This window comes from Cynocephalus volans, chromosome 8 (genome assembly GCF_027409185.1).
Source record: "Cynocephalus volans isolate mCynVol1 chromosome 8, mCynVol1.pri, whole genome shotgun sequence".
NCBI lineage: Eukaryota > Metazoa > Chordata > Mammalia > Dermoptera > Cynocephalidae > Cynocephalus > Cynocephalus volans.
In genome coordinates, this window is record NC_084467.1 from 20,482,297 (window position 1) to 20,495,175 (window position 12,879).

General features: G+C 50.2%; 2 protein-coding genes across 3 annotated transcripts; one reads left to right on the plus strand and one right to left on the minus strand.

Moving 5' to 3' along the window:
* Nucleotides 1–632: 632 nt before the first annotated feature.
* SLC30A2 (solute carrier family 30 member 2) lies at nucleotides 633–8,826 on the minus strand. 2 transcript variants are annotated; one of them, XM_063104663.1, is made up of 8 exons: nucleotides 8,584–8,826; nucleotides 7,739–7,959; nucleotides 6,871–7,017; nucleotides 5,812–5,965; nucleotides 4,948–5,104; nucleotides 4,096–4,201; nucleotides 2,642–2,776; nucleotides 633–2,200 (listed from the first exon to the last, which is right to left on the minus strand). In XM_063104663.1, the coding sequence occupies exons 1-8, from the start codon at nucleotides 8,631–8,633 to the stop codon at nucleotides 2,055–2,057; spliced, it is 1,116 nt and encodes a 371-aa protein (XP_062960733.1). In that variant the 5' UTR covers nucleotides 8,634–8,826; the 3' UTR covers nucleotides 633–2,054. The 2 variants fall into 2 exon arrangements, with proteins under 2 accessions (XP_062960733.1, XP_062960732.1); XM_063104662.1 differs by having other exon boundaries at nucleotides 7,739–8,100.
* On the plus strand, nucleotides 8,632–10,559 carry LOC134384087 (transcription initiation factor TFIID subunit 4-like). Its single transcript, XM_063105724.1, has 3 exons — nucleotides 8,632–8,674; nucleotides 8,719–9,037; nucleotides 9,553–10,559. Exons 1-3 carry the CDS (start codon nucleotides 8,632–8,634, stop codon nucleotides 9,920–9,922), a joined length of 732 nt encoding a protein of 243 aa, XP_062961794.1. The 3' UTR covers nucleotides 9,923–10,559.
* The last annotated feature ends 2,320 nt before the right edge of the window (nucleotides 10,560–12,879 follow it).

The window sequence follows — 12,879 nt, forward strand, 5'->3', positions numbered from 1 at the left end:
AGTCTGGCTCAGAGTCAAGAACAGTTGAGGGTGGGTGAGGAAGCACACAGCTGCAGCCCAGGCAGCCTTCCCAGGGTGTGGACATGGGGAGGGATCGAGTGCCAGCCCCAGCCAGGGGAAAGAGGCACCTTTCCAATCACAGCTGTGGCACCCAGGACACTGAACTGCCTTGGCATGGCCTTGCCCATGGGGAGGGCACTGCTGGACCTAGGTGCTCATACTGTACCAACATGCAGCCCAGAGCAGGTCCCCTGCTGTAGGTGGAGGTCTAGGGGAATGAGGCAGAAATTCCAGACCTGCCTCACACTGGCTGTGCAACTTCAGGCAAGTGACTGAGCCTCTTTGAGCCCATTTTCTCATCTATAAAAATGAGGGACAGCCGCCACTATCTCTTGTGAGGTGTGTAAGGACTTGGCACACAGCAAAGTCCAGCAGCCAGGTTCCTGGGGCCTGCCATGGCTTAGGGTGGGTTAGGGTGGGGATTTGATTCTTCTGAGATTGTGGTGGAATGGAGCACAGCCACCAGCAGCCCCCTCCCCCTCCCTTCCAGGCCAACACCAATGACTTCCCACAGACCTCAAAGGCGTTGAAGGACCCACTGACCTAGGTCACAAAAATCCTGATGACAGTGCTGGAAAGGCACAGAGGTCATTTTACAGATGGGAAGCGAGAGGCTCAGAGGGGGAGGCAAGCAACCAATCCCTCCTCCTCCCATCACGGGTCAGGACAGAGTCAAGAGAACCTTAGTGCTGTCCCCGGGGGCGGCTGGGAAACCCACTGGCTCCTCAGCAAGGCGGCCTCAGGCCAGAGATCCCTGTTTCTGGAATGACAGAAGTGAACACTCCTGAACAACCACCAGACACTTCGCGGACTTTGACCCTAGTTCTCACAACAACCCCGTGAGGTGGGTGTTAACACGCTCAGTCTACAGATAAGAATAAGAGGCCCAGAGAGGCCAACTTCCCTACAGGCCCTTGCTTAGCCTGGCAGAGACAGACCATTAGAAGGAGGGCTCCCTGATGATTGGGCAGTTGCCTCTATGAGATTGGGGACAGGGATCCCCTACGACATCTTATAAACACAAGCCACCCTCTAAGTCAGAATCTTCACATGCAAACCCCAGGAAGCCAGTATCTCCTTTCCCAAATGGCCCCTGAGCTGTGTCCATGCCGTCTTTGTCCTCTATTCCCAGTTCATGACAGGTCAGGACATACTGGCAACAGAGCTGGCCCAATCATGTCTGATTTCAGGCTCTGCAATCCCCTGGGACACTATCATGGAAAGAGAAGCAACCCAGGGGCTGTGAGGCTTCGAGAGCAGGACCCAAGCTGAAATCTCTGAAATCTGTGTCCACCACCACCATGGCAAGGGTATCTTTGTGTTGGCACAGCTTCCTGGGCTGGAGCAATAAGGACAGAGGGAACCAGCCAGGTCCTTACCTAGTAAGAAGCCAACCCCTCCAGGAAAGGGAAACATTTGGCTCACAGCTAGAGTGACAGACAGGCCTCAGGTGCCCCCAGCTTGTATGAGTGTGGGGTCTTCACACCTCCCCGCCCCCACAGCCTCCATAAACCATATTGCTATAGGCCGGGGAGGGGGCTCTGTTCCAGGGCTTCTTTACAGATTCACAAGGCAAAGGCCTGACAGGTTGAAAATGGGGAAAGAGGCAGGTTGGCGAGGGAACTTTGAGACCAGTGTCCCCTTCTATGGTCCCACACTGAGCCTCATTGCCCTTCCTGCTGCAGGTGGTAGGACAGCATTTGCTGAGGATTAGGCCCAAACACAGTCCTGCCAGGAGCTGACCCAGGAGTTGGAGGAACAGGGTCATACTACCTTTACACCTGCCGAGTGCCCACCCTGGGGCTGGCTACAGTCAGATGGAAGAGGTTGGGAGGAGCCCCATTCCTGGAGTGGGGCAAAACTCCATACTAAACATGGAGCAGAGGTCAGGAGGGGGCAAGTGGGGTAGGCAGAGTCCTGGCTGGGGCTGGGGGACACTCAGTCCGGCCAGCTGCAGGTCCTGTCCATGCCCCAGTTGGCACCTGGCCAGGCAGTCAGTCTGAAGGGCCTTGGCATGCCTGACAGTCCTTCATGTCCTCAGAGTAGTCCTCGATCTGGATGGTCATGGTGTGGAAGTGGAACTTCCCCTGGAGACGAGTGCTGGCCACCTTCAGCACAGCCTGGGCGTCTGCATTCTGAGCTGGGGGCCGAGAGGACACACCAGGAGAGGCACCAGAGAACTGTTTACTCACTCCTGGTTCTTTGGAATGATCAGGAGCCCAAGTCTCACACCCCACGCCCAGCAGAACAGGATAGGGGACCATGAACATCAAGAAATCCTGGGGTTCCACTCCTACATCAGGCAACCCTCCAGCTCCCAGGTTTAGAATATGCCTTCTTTTGCCATTTCTAAGCTGTGAAAGCCTGGGCAAGTGGCTTCACCACCTCACCCCAGCCCCAGTTTCTTCATCGATAAATGAGATTGTGATGATTAAATGAAATAATGTGCATGCTCAGCAAGGGCTCAGGCCCGATGTTTGGGCATTGAAAGCATCTGGGGGCATCTGGACCCACTGGCGATAACCCCAGGCCTCTGGCTGCCTCTCTCCCTCACCCTACCCCGAGTGTGCCAACCACTCACCAATGGCTATGTGGACAGACAGCACGGGCTGGGTCACGGTCAGTGCCCAGATATGTAGGCTGTGCAAGGCTTCCACCCCTTCCACCGACAGCAGCAGATCCCGCACAGCTGTGAAGTCCACGCCCTTGGGGGTCCCTGAGGATGGCAGGGACAGGGGCTAAGGGAAACTGCCTCTCCCACCCATGCCCATGGGTGCGGGGCTGGCTTCTGCTCCTCAAATGTCATCTGAGAAGATCTCCTTTTTTGTTTGTTTACTTTTTGTGTTTTTGTTTTTCCTTTGTTTTCTTTCTTTTCTCCTCTTTTTCTATTTGTTTTTATTTTTTATTTTTCAAAGAAGACCTTCTTGGCCAGCAGGTCTGATGTGGCCGCTGCCTCCCAAACTCTCCATCATATCACCCTGTCGTATTTTCTTCTGCACACTTAGCACCGTCTGAAATTATTTGTTAATTTATTTATTGTATGTTTTCCCGCTAGAATGGAAACTCCATGAGAGCAGGACAGTCTATTGTGTTTAACACTGTATCCTCCCATGTGCCCATAGTGGGTGCTTAATATATATATATATATATATATATATATATATATTTTTTTTTTTTTTTTTTTTTTTTTTTTAAATGGAAGGAAGAAAAGAAGGAAAGAACAGAACCTGAGAATCCTGGCTCCACCCAGGGCATGATGTTGATCATCATTTTTATCTGGGTCAGTCATATTCTTGGAGAAGAAGGTGTGACCTGCAGCTAGACATTCCTGCTAACCCCAGACTGGGGCCCAACTCAACTCCAGACTGACTCTGACCATATAGACGCCCACACCCCTGGCCACGCCCCGAGGCCCTAGCACAGAAGAAAGCCCAGGTGAATGAAAGTGGCTGTTCCTGGCAGACCAGCCTCCACCACCGAGCAACCCCTCACAGTGCAGTCGTGCTTTCCCTAGGCAGTGGCAGGGTTTGGTCCCTGAGATGTTGTAGGAAAGGCCTGAGCTGGAGGGGATTCAGTTGCCTCTTCCAAGACTGACTGTCCTTTTCTGAGCCTCAGTCTGCCTTCCTGTGCAATGGGAAGCATAATCCTCGCCCCTCTCTCTTCTGGAGAGAGGGCAGCTAGAGACTGAGGAAGTGTGTGGGGTAGGCTGGAGTTCCAGGTGCCACAGACACCACCCAGAAGCCACCTGACTAGGCAGGGAGGACACAGCCCAGCAGGGGAAGGAGCACCCTTGGGGCTAGGGGGAAGAGAAGGCACGGGCCGGGGGACAGTTCCAGGAACTGCCACACCTGAGGGCCCAGCTCCATGCCAAGATCAGCCTGGGGCCCCCATAGGAGGTTTTCCAGCCTATGCCAGGCTCCAGACCATGGCTTCCCGCCAATGGGATGGGATCCCCCTGACACACGTGCCTCCCATTTGAGGCTGATTTGCACTTGAAGGCCAAGAGCAAAAAGGGAGCCCCAAATCCCAGGTTACCTTCCATCAGCACCAGGATCACATCTCTCAGGATGGTCAAGGTTGTCCCCAGGACCAGGATGGAGAAGAGGAAAGTGCAGATGGGGTCTACGTACTTGTACTCTGGCTACAGGAAAAGGGGAAGGCAGACCTGGGTTGTTCACCACCCAACACCTCAGCTTCCCTGGCCCCCTCCTACCCAGCACTGTGTGGGGGAGAGGGGCTCACCCTGAGCCTCACCCTGGCCCTGCCTCCCAGTTTTCTACTCTTTATTCCATATCCAGAAGATCAGGCGGGACCTGTTCAGGATCTCAGTTCAGGATAAGGCATATTCCCTTTTCACCACTCTTTGCCCAAAGGGCTGAGACATGGACAGAACTAAAAGAAATCTTAGACACCATCTGGTCCACCATCCGCATTTTATAGATGGGAAAACTAAGTCTTGGTCAGAGCAAGCAATTCACTCAACATTACACAGCTAGCAAGGAGTGGAGCCAGGTTTCCAACCAACGCTTGGCTCTTTCCACTACAGCTCACTGCCTCTATGTATTGAGCAATGCCCAGGCTTCGGCAACACACAGCCCTGGGTCTGAATCGGGCTCCCAACCTACCAGCTGTGTGACACTGTGCAAGTCACTGAACCTTTCTGAGACGCAGAAAACACTACTGCCTACCCCCTCAGGGATGTTGGGAAGATCAGAAGGGCTGACACTTGGTAGGTATTGGATAAATGTTCCTTCTCTCTCCCTACCCTTTTGCCCAGAGCTAGGAGGAAGCTAGAGTCTGGAAACGGCCCTGTGCAGAGAGGAGCCCCAGATAATCTACACTCCCATGCTCCTCCCCCACCCTCCTCCCTCTGTCCCCAGTTCTGACCTTGAAGTATAAAATATAGGCTGCCACCAGGATGCCCAAACTCTGCAGAAAGTCCCCAATCACATGGATGAAGGCAGCTCGGACACTGGGGTTCACCTGCTGCTGGCTGGTGTTGTGGCTGTGCCCATGGCCAGGCTGATGAAGGGTCAACCCCATTCTACAGAAGTGGAGAGAAAGCCAAGGGACTCACTGAGATAGCAGGTTGAGGCACCCATCAGGGATGGCCTCCCTGTGGGGCAAAAATCTCAAGACCCCACACTCTACGTGATCCCTTTGGCCATGTGAGGAGCCCACAGGACAGCCACAGGAGAAAGGGCTCAGCTCCAATGCCAGGCGGAGTCTGGGCATGAAATACCACAATGCCAAATCTCAGAGCAGGAGGGCATTATGGAGGACATCTAGTTCATCTCATCATGTCACAGCTGGGGAAACTAAGGCCACTGAGCAAGGGAGAGAAAGAGCCCAAACAAGACACCACGCTGTACATACCACTGCCTCTCACTGAGACCAATTTCAGGCACATCAGCATGAAAAGGGACTCAGGTTCTGCCCCTGGGACATCTACTGCAGCAACTAGACTCACCCCTCCCCACTGCAGGTATGAAGCCTCCAAGGTTATTCACTGACACGCATGGGAGAGGGGGCAGAGTTGATGTGGCCCCAGATTTATAGTGCCCAATGTCCTTGGCCCAGGCCTAATGCAGGACTCGGGTGTTTCAGGTGCCGGAGCTCAGACCATTCAGGAAATTCTGTCCCTGTGGCCTATGCTGGACTGTGGCATGGTCTTCCATCGAGAGCAGACATAGGTATGCATGTGAGAGGTGGAAGGAGTGGGGAGTCATAGGAAACCAGGGTCACACTCACATGATGTTCACAGCCACAGCACAGCCTGACGTGATCAGCATGGTCCCCCCCTTGATCTCATAGTCCCCAGAGACCAGCCGCTCCACAGCCAGGTACACCAGTACTCCAGTCACGACCCAGATGGACAGCACCGAGAGCAGGGCTCCCAGGATCTCTGGGGAAGAACCCAACCCCCACACCAACCTTAGCATGGGGTCTAAGGCCAAGAAGGCCTCCCCGTCCCTCCATGATCCCTCTCCCCGTCCCCACAAAGTCAGGGCCTAAGTCCGATTGGGCTCGGCTGAAGGTGGGGCTGGCACCTTACCCCACAACTCATATATCTGGGAATGTCAGAGCTAGAAGCGACTTTAGAGGTCACCTGGGTCAACCTCTCTTGTTTTACATGTAAAGAAACTGCCTTATTAAAATACATACATTTTGAGGGCTGGCCCGTGGCTCACTTGGGAGAGTGTGGTGCTGATAACACCAAGGCCAAGGGATAGGATCCCTACATAGGGATGGCCGGTTAGCTCACTTGAGAGAGCGTGGTGCTGACAACACCAAGTCAAGGGATAAGATCCCCTTACCGGTCATCTTTTAAAATAAATAAATAAATAAAATATATACGTTTTGCTTAGCTGGGAAACTGAGGCTTCTGCAGAGAGGCCGGGCCATCTCCCATGCAGAGGAAAATGACAGTGCAGCCCACAAGTGAACTAAAGAGGGTTTAAAGCCAGTATCTTTGCTTTGCTAACCTTTCCCTCCCCCAACTGGTGATCCAGGGAGTTATGTGCAGTGTTAATGCCATTGTCATTTGCTCTTGATGTCTGGTCACTTCATTTCTTGGGAAGGTGTACTCTGCTTCTCTGCAGACTGGAAGCTCCAGGATGACTGGGACCAGAGCTCCCCCATCAGACTGGGAGTTCCCAGAGGACAGAGGCCAAGGTTGACATCCTCTTCCCCCACCCAAGTCACTTTCCTGGCCTCACTCAAGGATCCACCTACTACAGCCACCTGAGAACCCATGTTCTGACCCACCCTCTCTCTCAACCCCATCTCCAGCCCCACCGGGGTTCTCACCAGCTCGCTGCCAGCCGAAGTTCATGGTCTTGGTGGCTGGCCGGGAGGACACCCAGAGGGAGAAGAGGCTGATGAGCATGCTGGCAAAGTCAGTGAGCAGGTGGGCTGCATCGGTCATGATGGCCAAGCTATGTGCCAGGTACCCACCTGCAGGGGCAAGGCCAGGAGAGTGTAGGGTCCTTAATAGCTCCCCAAAGAGCCAACTCCCCAGACTGTGTGTGAAGCAGGGAGACCACAGACTCTGGAAGAATACACACTGGATTCGACATCTCTCCACTCATTAGCCATACAACCATAAGCAAGTGACTTACTCTCTCTGAGCCTCAACTTCCATTCTCTGTGAAATGGGCTAACAACATCTACTTAGAGGGTGAATGTGAAAATCAAGTTCCAATAAAGACTGGAAAGCATAGTAGGTACTCAATATATGCTCTTCTCTTTCTTTTCTTTTCTCTTTCTTTTTCTTTTTTTCTTTTCTTTTTTTTTTTTTTTGTGGCTGGCCAGAATAAATGCTCTTTTCTTTTATGCATTCAGACCTTCCCTTACCTATTGTGTGTGATCTTTTGAAAGTTAAATAACTATAACAAGCCTCAATTTCATCATCTGTAAAATAAAGAATAACAGCACTGACGTGACAGCACAAGGTTCTCATCAGAATTGCATGAGATGTGTACGAGGGGTCTTCAAAAAGCTCATGGCAGGATTTATGTTATCTTTCAATTCTATTTTTCTACGAACCTTTTGAAGTACCCTCATATATAAAGTGCTCAGATAGTGAGTATTCAGTAAATGGGGCTACTAGTATTAATATTACTGGGAACATCCAGTATCCACGCACTATTCATTCAATTAGCACAAAAGTCCTTACCAACTACTTCCCCGATCATGAACACCAGGCAGATGGCAGAGGCCACATAGAGCTGGCGCTGGGCCCGCTCCTTCGAGGGGTCACAGTGACTGTCAGGATCTTTCTGGGCATGGCAGTAATGGTTGCTCTGGGCAGCCAGTTCTATGGCCTGCAAGTCCAGGCCAGGCGGGGGCAGAGGGATCCAGCCAGCCCCCTCCTGCCACAGAGATCCTGTGTAGGACCTGGCCAGAGGAAGGCAGAGGGAACACTCAGTTCTGAGACGGGGACAAGGAGGGCTGACTCCCATCCCACCGCTCTGTGGGGCCGTGGTGTTTCCATGCGTCCAGTGGGTGGAATAGTAGACACTCCAATCTCAACAGTGTCTGAGGAGTGATGAGAAGGTGAGAAGCCGGGGTTCAGAGGGGAATGGGAATGCTGGGGCCTTGGTCCCGGGGCGTTCCCTCCTCCCCCCATCCTTTCCAAGGCCTAGAGGAGGCAAAGACCTCGGGAACTTGCCAAGGGGCGGGCTGTCCAGTCGTGCAAGGAGAAGGCTCAGGGAGAACAGCAGAGCTCCCCTCCAGCGCACTTGGCGACACCGGGCCTCCCAGGGGCGAAGCTGCCCTGGGACAAAGTGCTGGGCCGGGGTTGGGACTTCAGGCCTTAGACTCCCCCGCCCTAATGGGCAGGGATCAAGATGATCCCCGGAGGCCACCACGGTCAATTTCCTCTCTCCCTCACCTCACCCCACTCCTCCTGTGTGGTCCCAGTTCAAGTCGCCGCCCAAACTAACCGCGGCCAGGATGGCAAGCCAGCAGGTGCACCTGATGCCGCCCAAATTCCCGCCCCTCCCCAGGCTCTCGTCTTACCTGGCTCCGGGCCTGGCGTCCAACAGCTGCTGCTTCTCCGTGGCCTCCATGCAGCCCCGCGCGCCGCCGCCCCGCCGAGGGTGCCCTCCAAGTGGCGCGCGGGACGCTCCGCGGCGCGCACCTACCTGCCCCGAGGGCCCTGCGCGCCGCACCCGCCCGCTCCGCCGCGCGCCCGCTCCGGGGCCACCAGGCTCCTGCCCCGCGTCTCCGCGTCTCCGCGCCGCGCTGTGTCCCCCGCCGGGCCGCTTTATCTGGCCCTCGCCACCCCGTGTGAAGCGGCGCGTCGTGTGCAAAAGCCCGCGGGGAAGAGGGAGGGGGTGGCCGGCTGCAAAGGGCGCCCCGGCGCTGCCCCCCGCGCACCTGTCCCCTGCGCCCATGGGGCCCGAGGAGCCGACCTGCCTGCCACGAAAAGCCGAACAGCCTCCGCCCGACGCGGCCTCTGGGCGTTGCTGAGGTAGGACTGGGTGACGGCTGCGCCCACTCTCTGTCCCAAGTGGGGCAGGTCACGTGCCACCGAAAAGTTCTCGGATCTTGGTTTATGGAGATCCGCCTCGGTTGTCCTGACAGCAGGGATGGGGCCCCTCGCCTCAGAATAGGGGCTCCTGAGGCTAGGGTCGTGTCTACCCCCTCACACTGGAGACTGCCCTGGGCTTGATCATGTTTCGCCTCTCAGGCTGGAGAGTCCCCTCCGACTGGGGGGTGGGGGTGGGGGCCTCAGGGTGGGGTACGCCTCCCCTCAGGCTGGACAGTGTCCCTCCTTAGTACTGGTTGGGACTGACAGACCCATCCTCGTCGCCGAAGCAGCGCCAGTGCCTCCTCTCCTGCGCGCTCTGATTAGAATCTGGACTGACCGGCTTTATGTCCACCCCTACAAAGAACAGTATCACGCTTCATCAGCAGTCACCATGTGGGCAGAGCTGACCACTGCAGCCATCACCATCACCCCTCCCCTCCCTGTCCCCGGAGCAGCTCACGGGAGCCCCAGGAAGCCCGACAAGCAAACGACCAGGCAGAAGGTGCCATGCATGGTGGTACCGCTGAAAGAAGTCGACCCGTCCTTTGTGGCCACCCACTGGAAGCAGCGTCTTCCCACCATGGTTCCTGGGTGCTGTGGGCCTGTGGCCCCCACAGTGCCTCTGATAGGTGCCCTCTATGTAGAAGGTTCTTAGGCCTGGTGACCTCTCTGGTTGGTGGCTCCATTATCTCGAACACCCTTGGTCACCAGGACCAGAGCATGATGGATACGGCCCTTCACAGAGACAATAGTCTGGGGTGCCCACACCCTTGGGACAGGGAGCGGCTCCTTCAGTCTCTTCTTCTACAGAAATCGTCTTATTAGGTGACAAGGTACAAAGAATAAGGATGGCAGAGCTTGCCTGCCTTGCTGGGGTCTCCAGCCAGTGCCTTTCTACCTCCTCTGGACTGAGTGTGGAAAACTGCAGACGTCCTAATTTTCTTAAGACGTAGTCTAACCACCAGCACGCTCAGTATTACTTGGTGAAGGTGTTAAAGTGCAGGTTACCAGTCCCTGCATCAGACCAACTGAATCAGAACCTCTGGGCACGGAGCCTCCATATTTCCAAGATTTTCAGGGGATTTCTGCACAGCGAAGTTTGAAGCCCTGTGCAAAAGCTCTTGCAGGTCATCTCAGATATGTATTCACCTGATCTGCCTGCTAGATTATAAGCCGTTTGAGAGCAGGGATGAATTTTGTACTTCATTTTAGCTCTGCTCTGAACACCTACGGGGGCACTGAATTAAATACCTGTGAATTGGATTAAAATAAAGTAGAAAAACATAGGGCTGGTTACTTAGTGAGAGTGAGTGAGGTGGGTGCTGTTCCTAGGAGATTCCTGCTGGGTGATCTCAGGTAGTTTTAAAGTGTCCTATGCTTGGATTTGTGTCTTAGAACCTATTTGAGGTGAAATATTTATGCTCTATGAAAGCATGTCTTATGTCTCTCGTTCCCGTTAATGCAAAGCACATTGTAAATTCTCAATAAATACAGATTTACAAATTGGATCCAGCTACATATATATTCACTTTATAAATTTTTTTCTTCTCTATTTAATTTTTGTTTTATTTTAGGTAAAATGTTTGTTACAGGCAGCCTAGGGACAGTTTGGTTTTTTTGCCCCAAAGCCAGCCATAAAAAGGTAATGGATTGTATTTAGTTCTCAGAACTTCAGAAACAACACAATTAAATAGGAAAGTGATTTTTGAAAAGAAGTGTTCTGGATAATAGTAAATGGAATTCTTTCAACAATCATACTATTTGATACAGTGAAATAAGATAGATTTTTCTGAACATCCCAAACCTCCCAATATTCTCTATTTTATACTCCTTCCCACCACCACACACACAGAGACACAAATATTGTAAAACCTTGTTGATCTCACATGTATAAAAAGGCTGTATAAATGTTAGGAAAAGCTGAATAACCAATAGCCTATGTCAAACAAATACAAAATTGGCATGTATTAAGACTTTAATAGAAACTATAGAAAAAGACTTTTAGTTAAATACCTTTAAATTGTCACAACAGAACCAATGAAACCACAGCTTTAGTAGATAACTGAGAATTATAACGACTAGATCCTTTGCTTCAATACTTCTACTCTAAAATGTGGCCATATACAAAATATATATCACACACACACATATATACATTCTTTCCATAAACAGCTCAACTGCAGGAAACTGTATTTTAGACATATCTTAACCTCATTTTTCTTAAACTGGGCTCTGCAGACCCATGGTTTTCATTTCAATGATAATATAGAAAGTATATCCTAGATGATGTGAATAACCAATTCATAACTACAACCTAAAATAATAGCATTACGTGTTGTTCAAACTGGTCCACAAACATTCTCAGGCGTCCTTAGGTTCTCAGATTTGAGAAGTGCTGTCCTAAACTTTTACAAGTGGGCTTAGCTATGTGTGAAATTCACAACCCTTCGAAAAGTCTGACTTTCATATCTAACTTAAATTATTACCCCCCAAAACCAAAAAATCCTAGGAACTCTTCATAAAAAAGTATCAAATTTATTTCAATATCTAGTTATATTTTTAAACTAGAGGTGGACAACTTTCTGTAACTGAAAATTCATTATCAGAGGTGCAGAAAACATTAATAAGCTATTAAGTACTGGCAGTGAACAAAATTACTGGACCATGCATTTATGAAAGCCACGTTTAATAGTAAAAACTTCCAGTTATACTATTAAACTGAAAGAAACACCCTTTAGATCTTTACTTCTAATTATGGCACATTCTCATTTTGACATAATTTACTCCTTTCACCCAAGTGCAACTATGCCCAACAAAATTATTCCAAACTTTAAGTCTTTCTTTACCACTTATGAAATATGACTTAACTGTTACTCTTTAAGAGTTCTTTAAAAGAAATTTGAAATTTTAATTTTCACTTTGAACTTGTTGGATCAAAAAGTATAGGACATCACTACCACATGAGTTAAAATGAAGAACGGAATAAAAAACAAAAGTGGTGTCTATATAACCAGCAAATTATGTGTTAAGACATTTTAAATATTTTACAGTTCTACATAGTAAGTGAATAAACTGGCTACTACAGGTACATATAAACCTGTACTACAAGGTACTACAGTGTTTGGTATTTTTACTGCAAGCTTTAAATAATAGTGTTACTATTCTCAACAAGTCACCTCTGAGAAAATGGCAGCTCATAAGTACAAAAGCTGTTACATCCAGTAGGTGGATATTCTAGTCAGGATAAGAGAATTCTTTATAAGATTAGGTTTCAAAAATGCAGAATGTCTTGATAATTACCACGGTCTCAAAGGTTAAAATCAGAAAAATGGAGAAAATAGAAGTACTCAATATTATTTTGCTTTGAGAAAGGCAGAAAAGATTCTATTCCAACAAATAAGCAATAACGATAAAAGAGGTATGATTAATATACTGTATCTCTCTTAAGCCAAAGCATACTTTTCACCTCAGAGAGGAAAATTCTGACTTTAACATTCTTAATTTCCTTTGTCCAGAACAGGATCCCATTTTAAACCTTTAGGTGAATACAATTCATAATCTAAAGTCATTTTTCTCCACAGGATGTTTTCATTGCAATATGTGAGCTGCTAAATGGCAAATGACTAAATCAGTTATAAAAAAGAATTTGTAACTTTCTAAATGCTAATTTACAATAACTTTCAATAGATAACAAACTTCTATTCCCAAGCCTAAAAGTTACAGTATTCTTCCACATGGTCAGATTTCATTTATGAAATAATAATACTGTCATGAAATCCAAA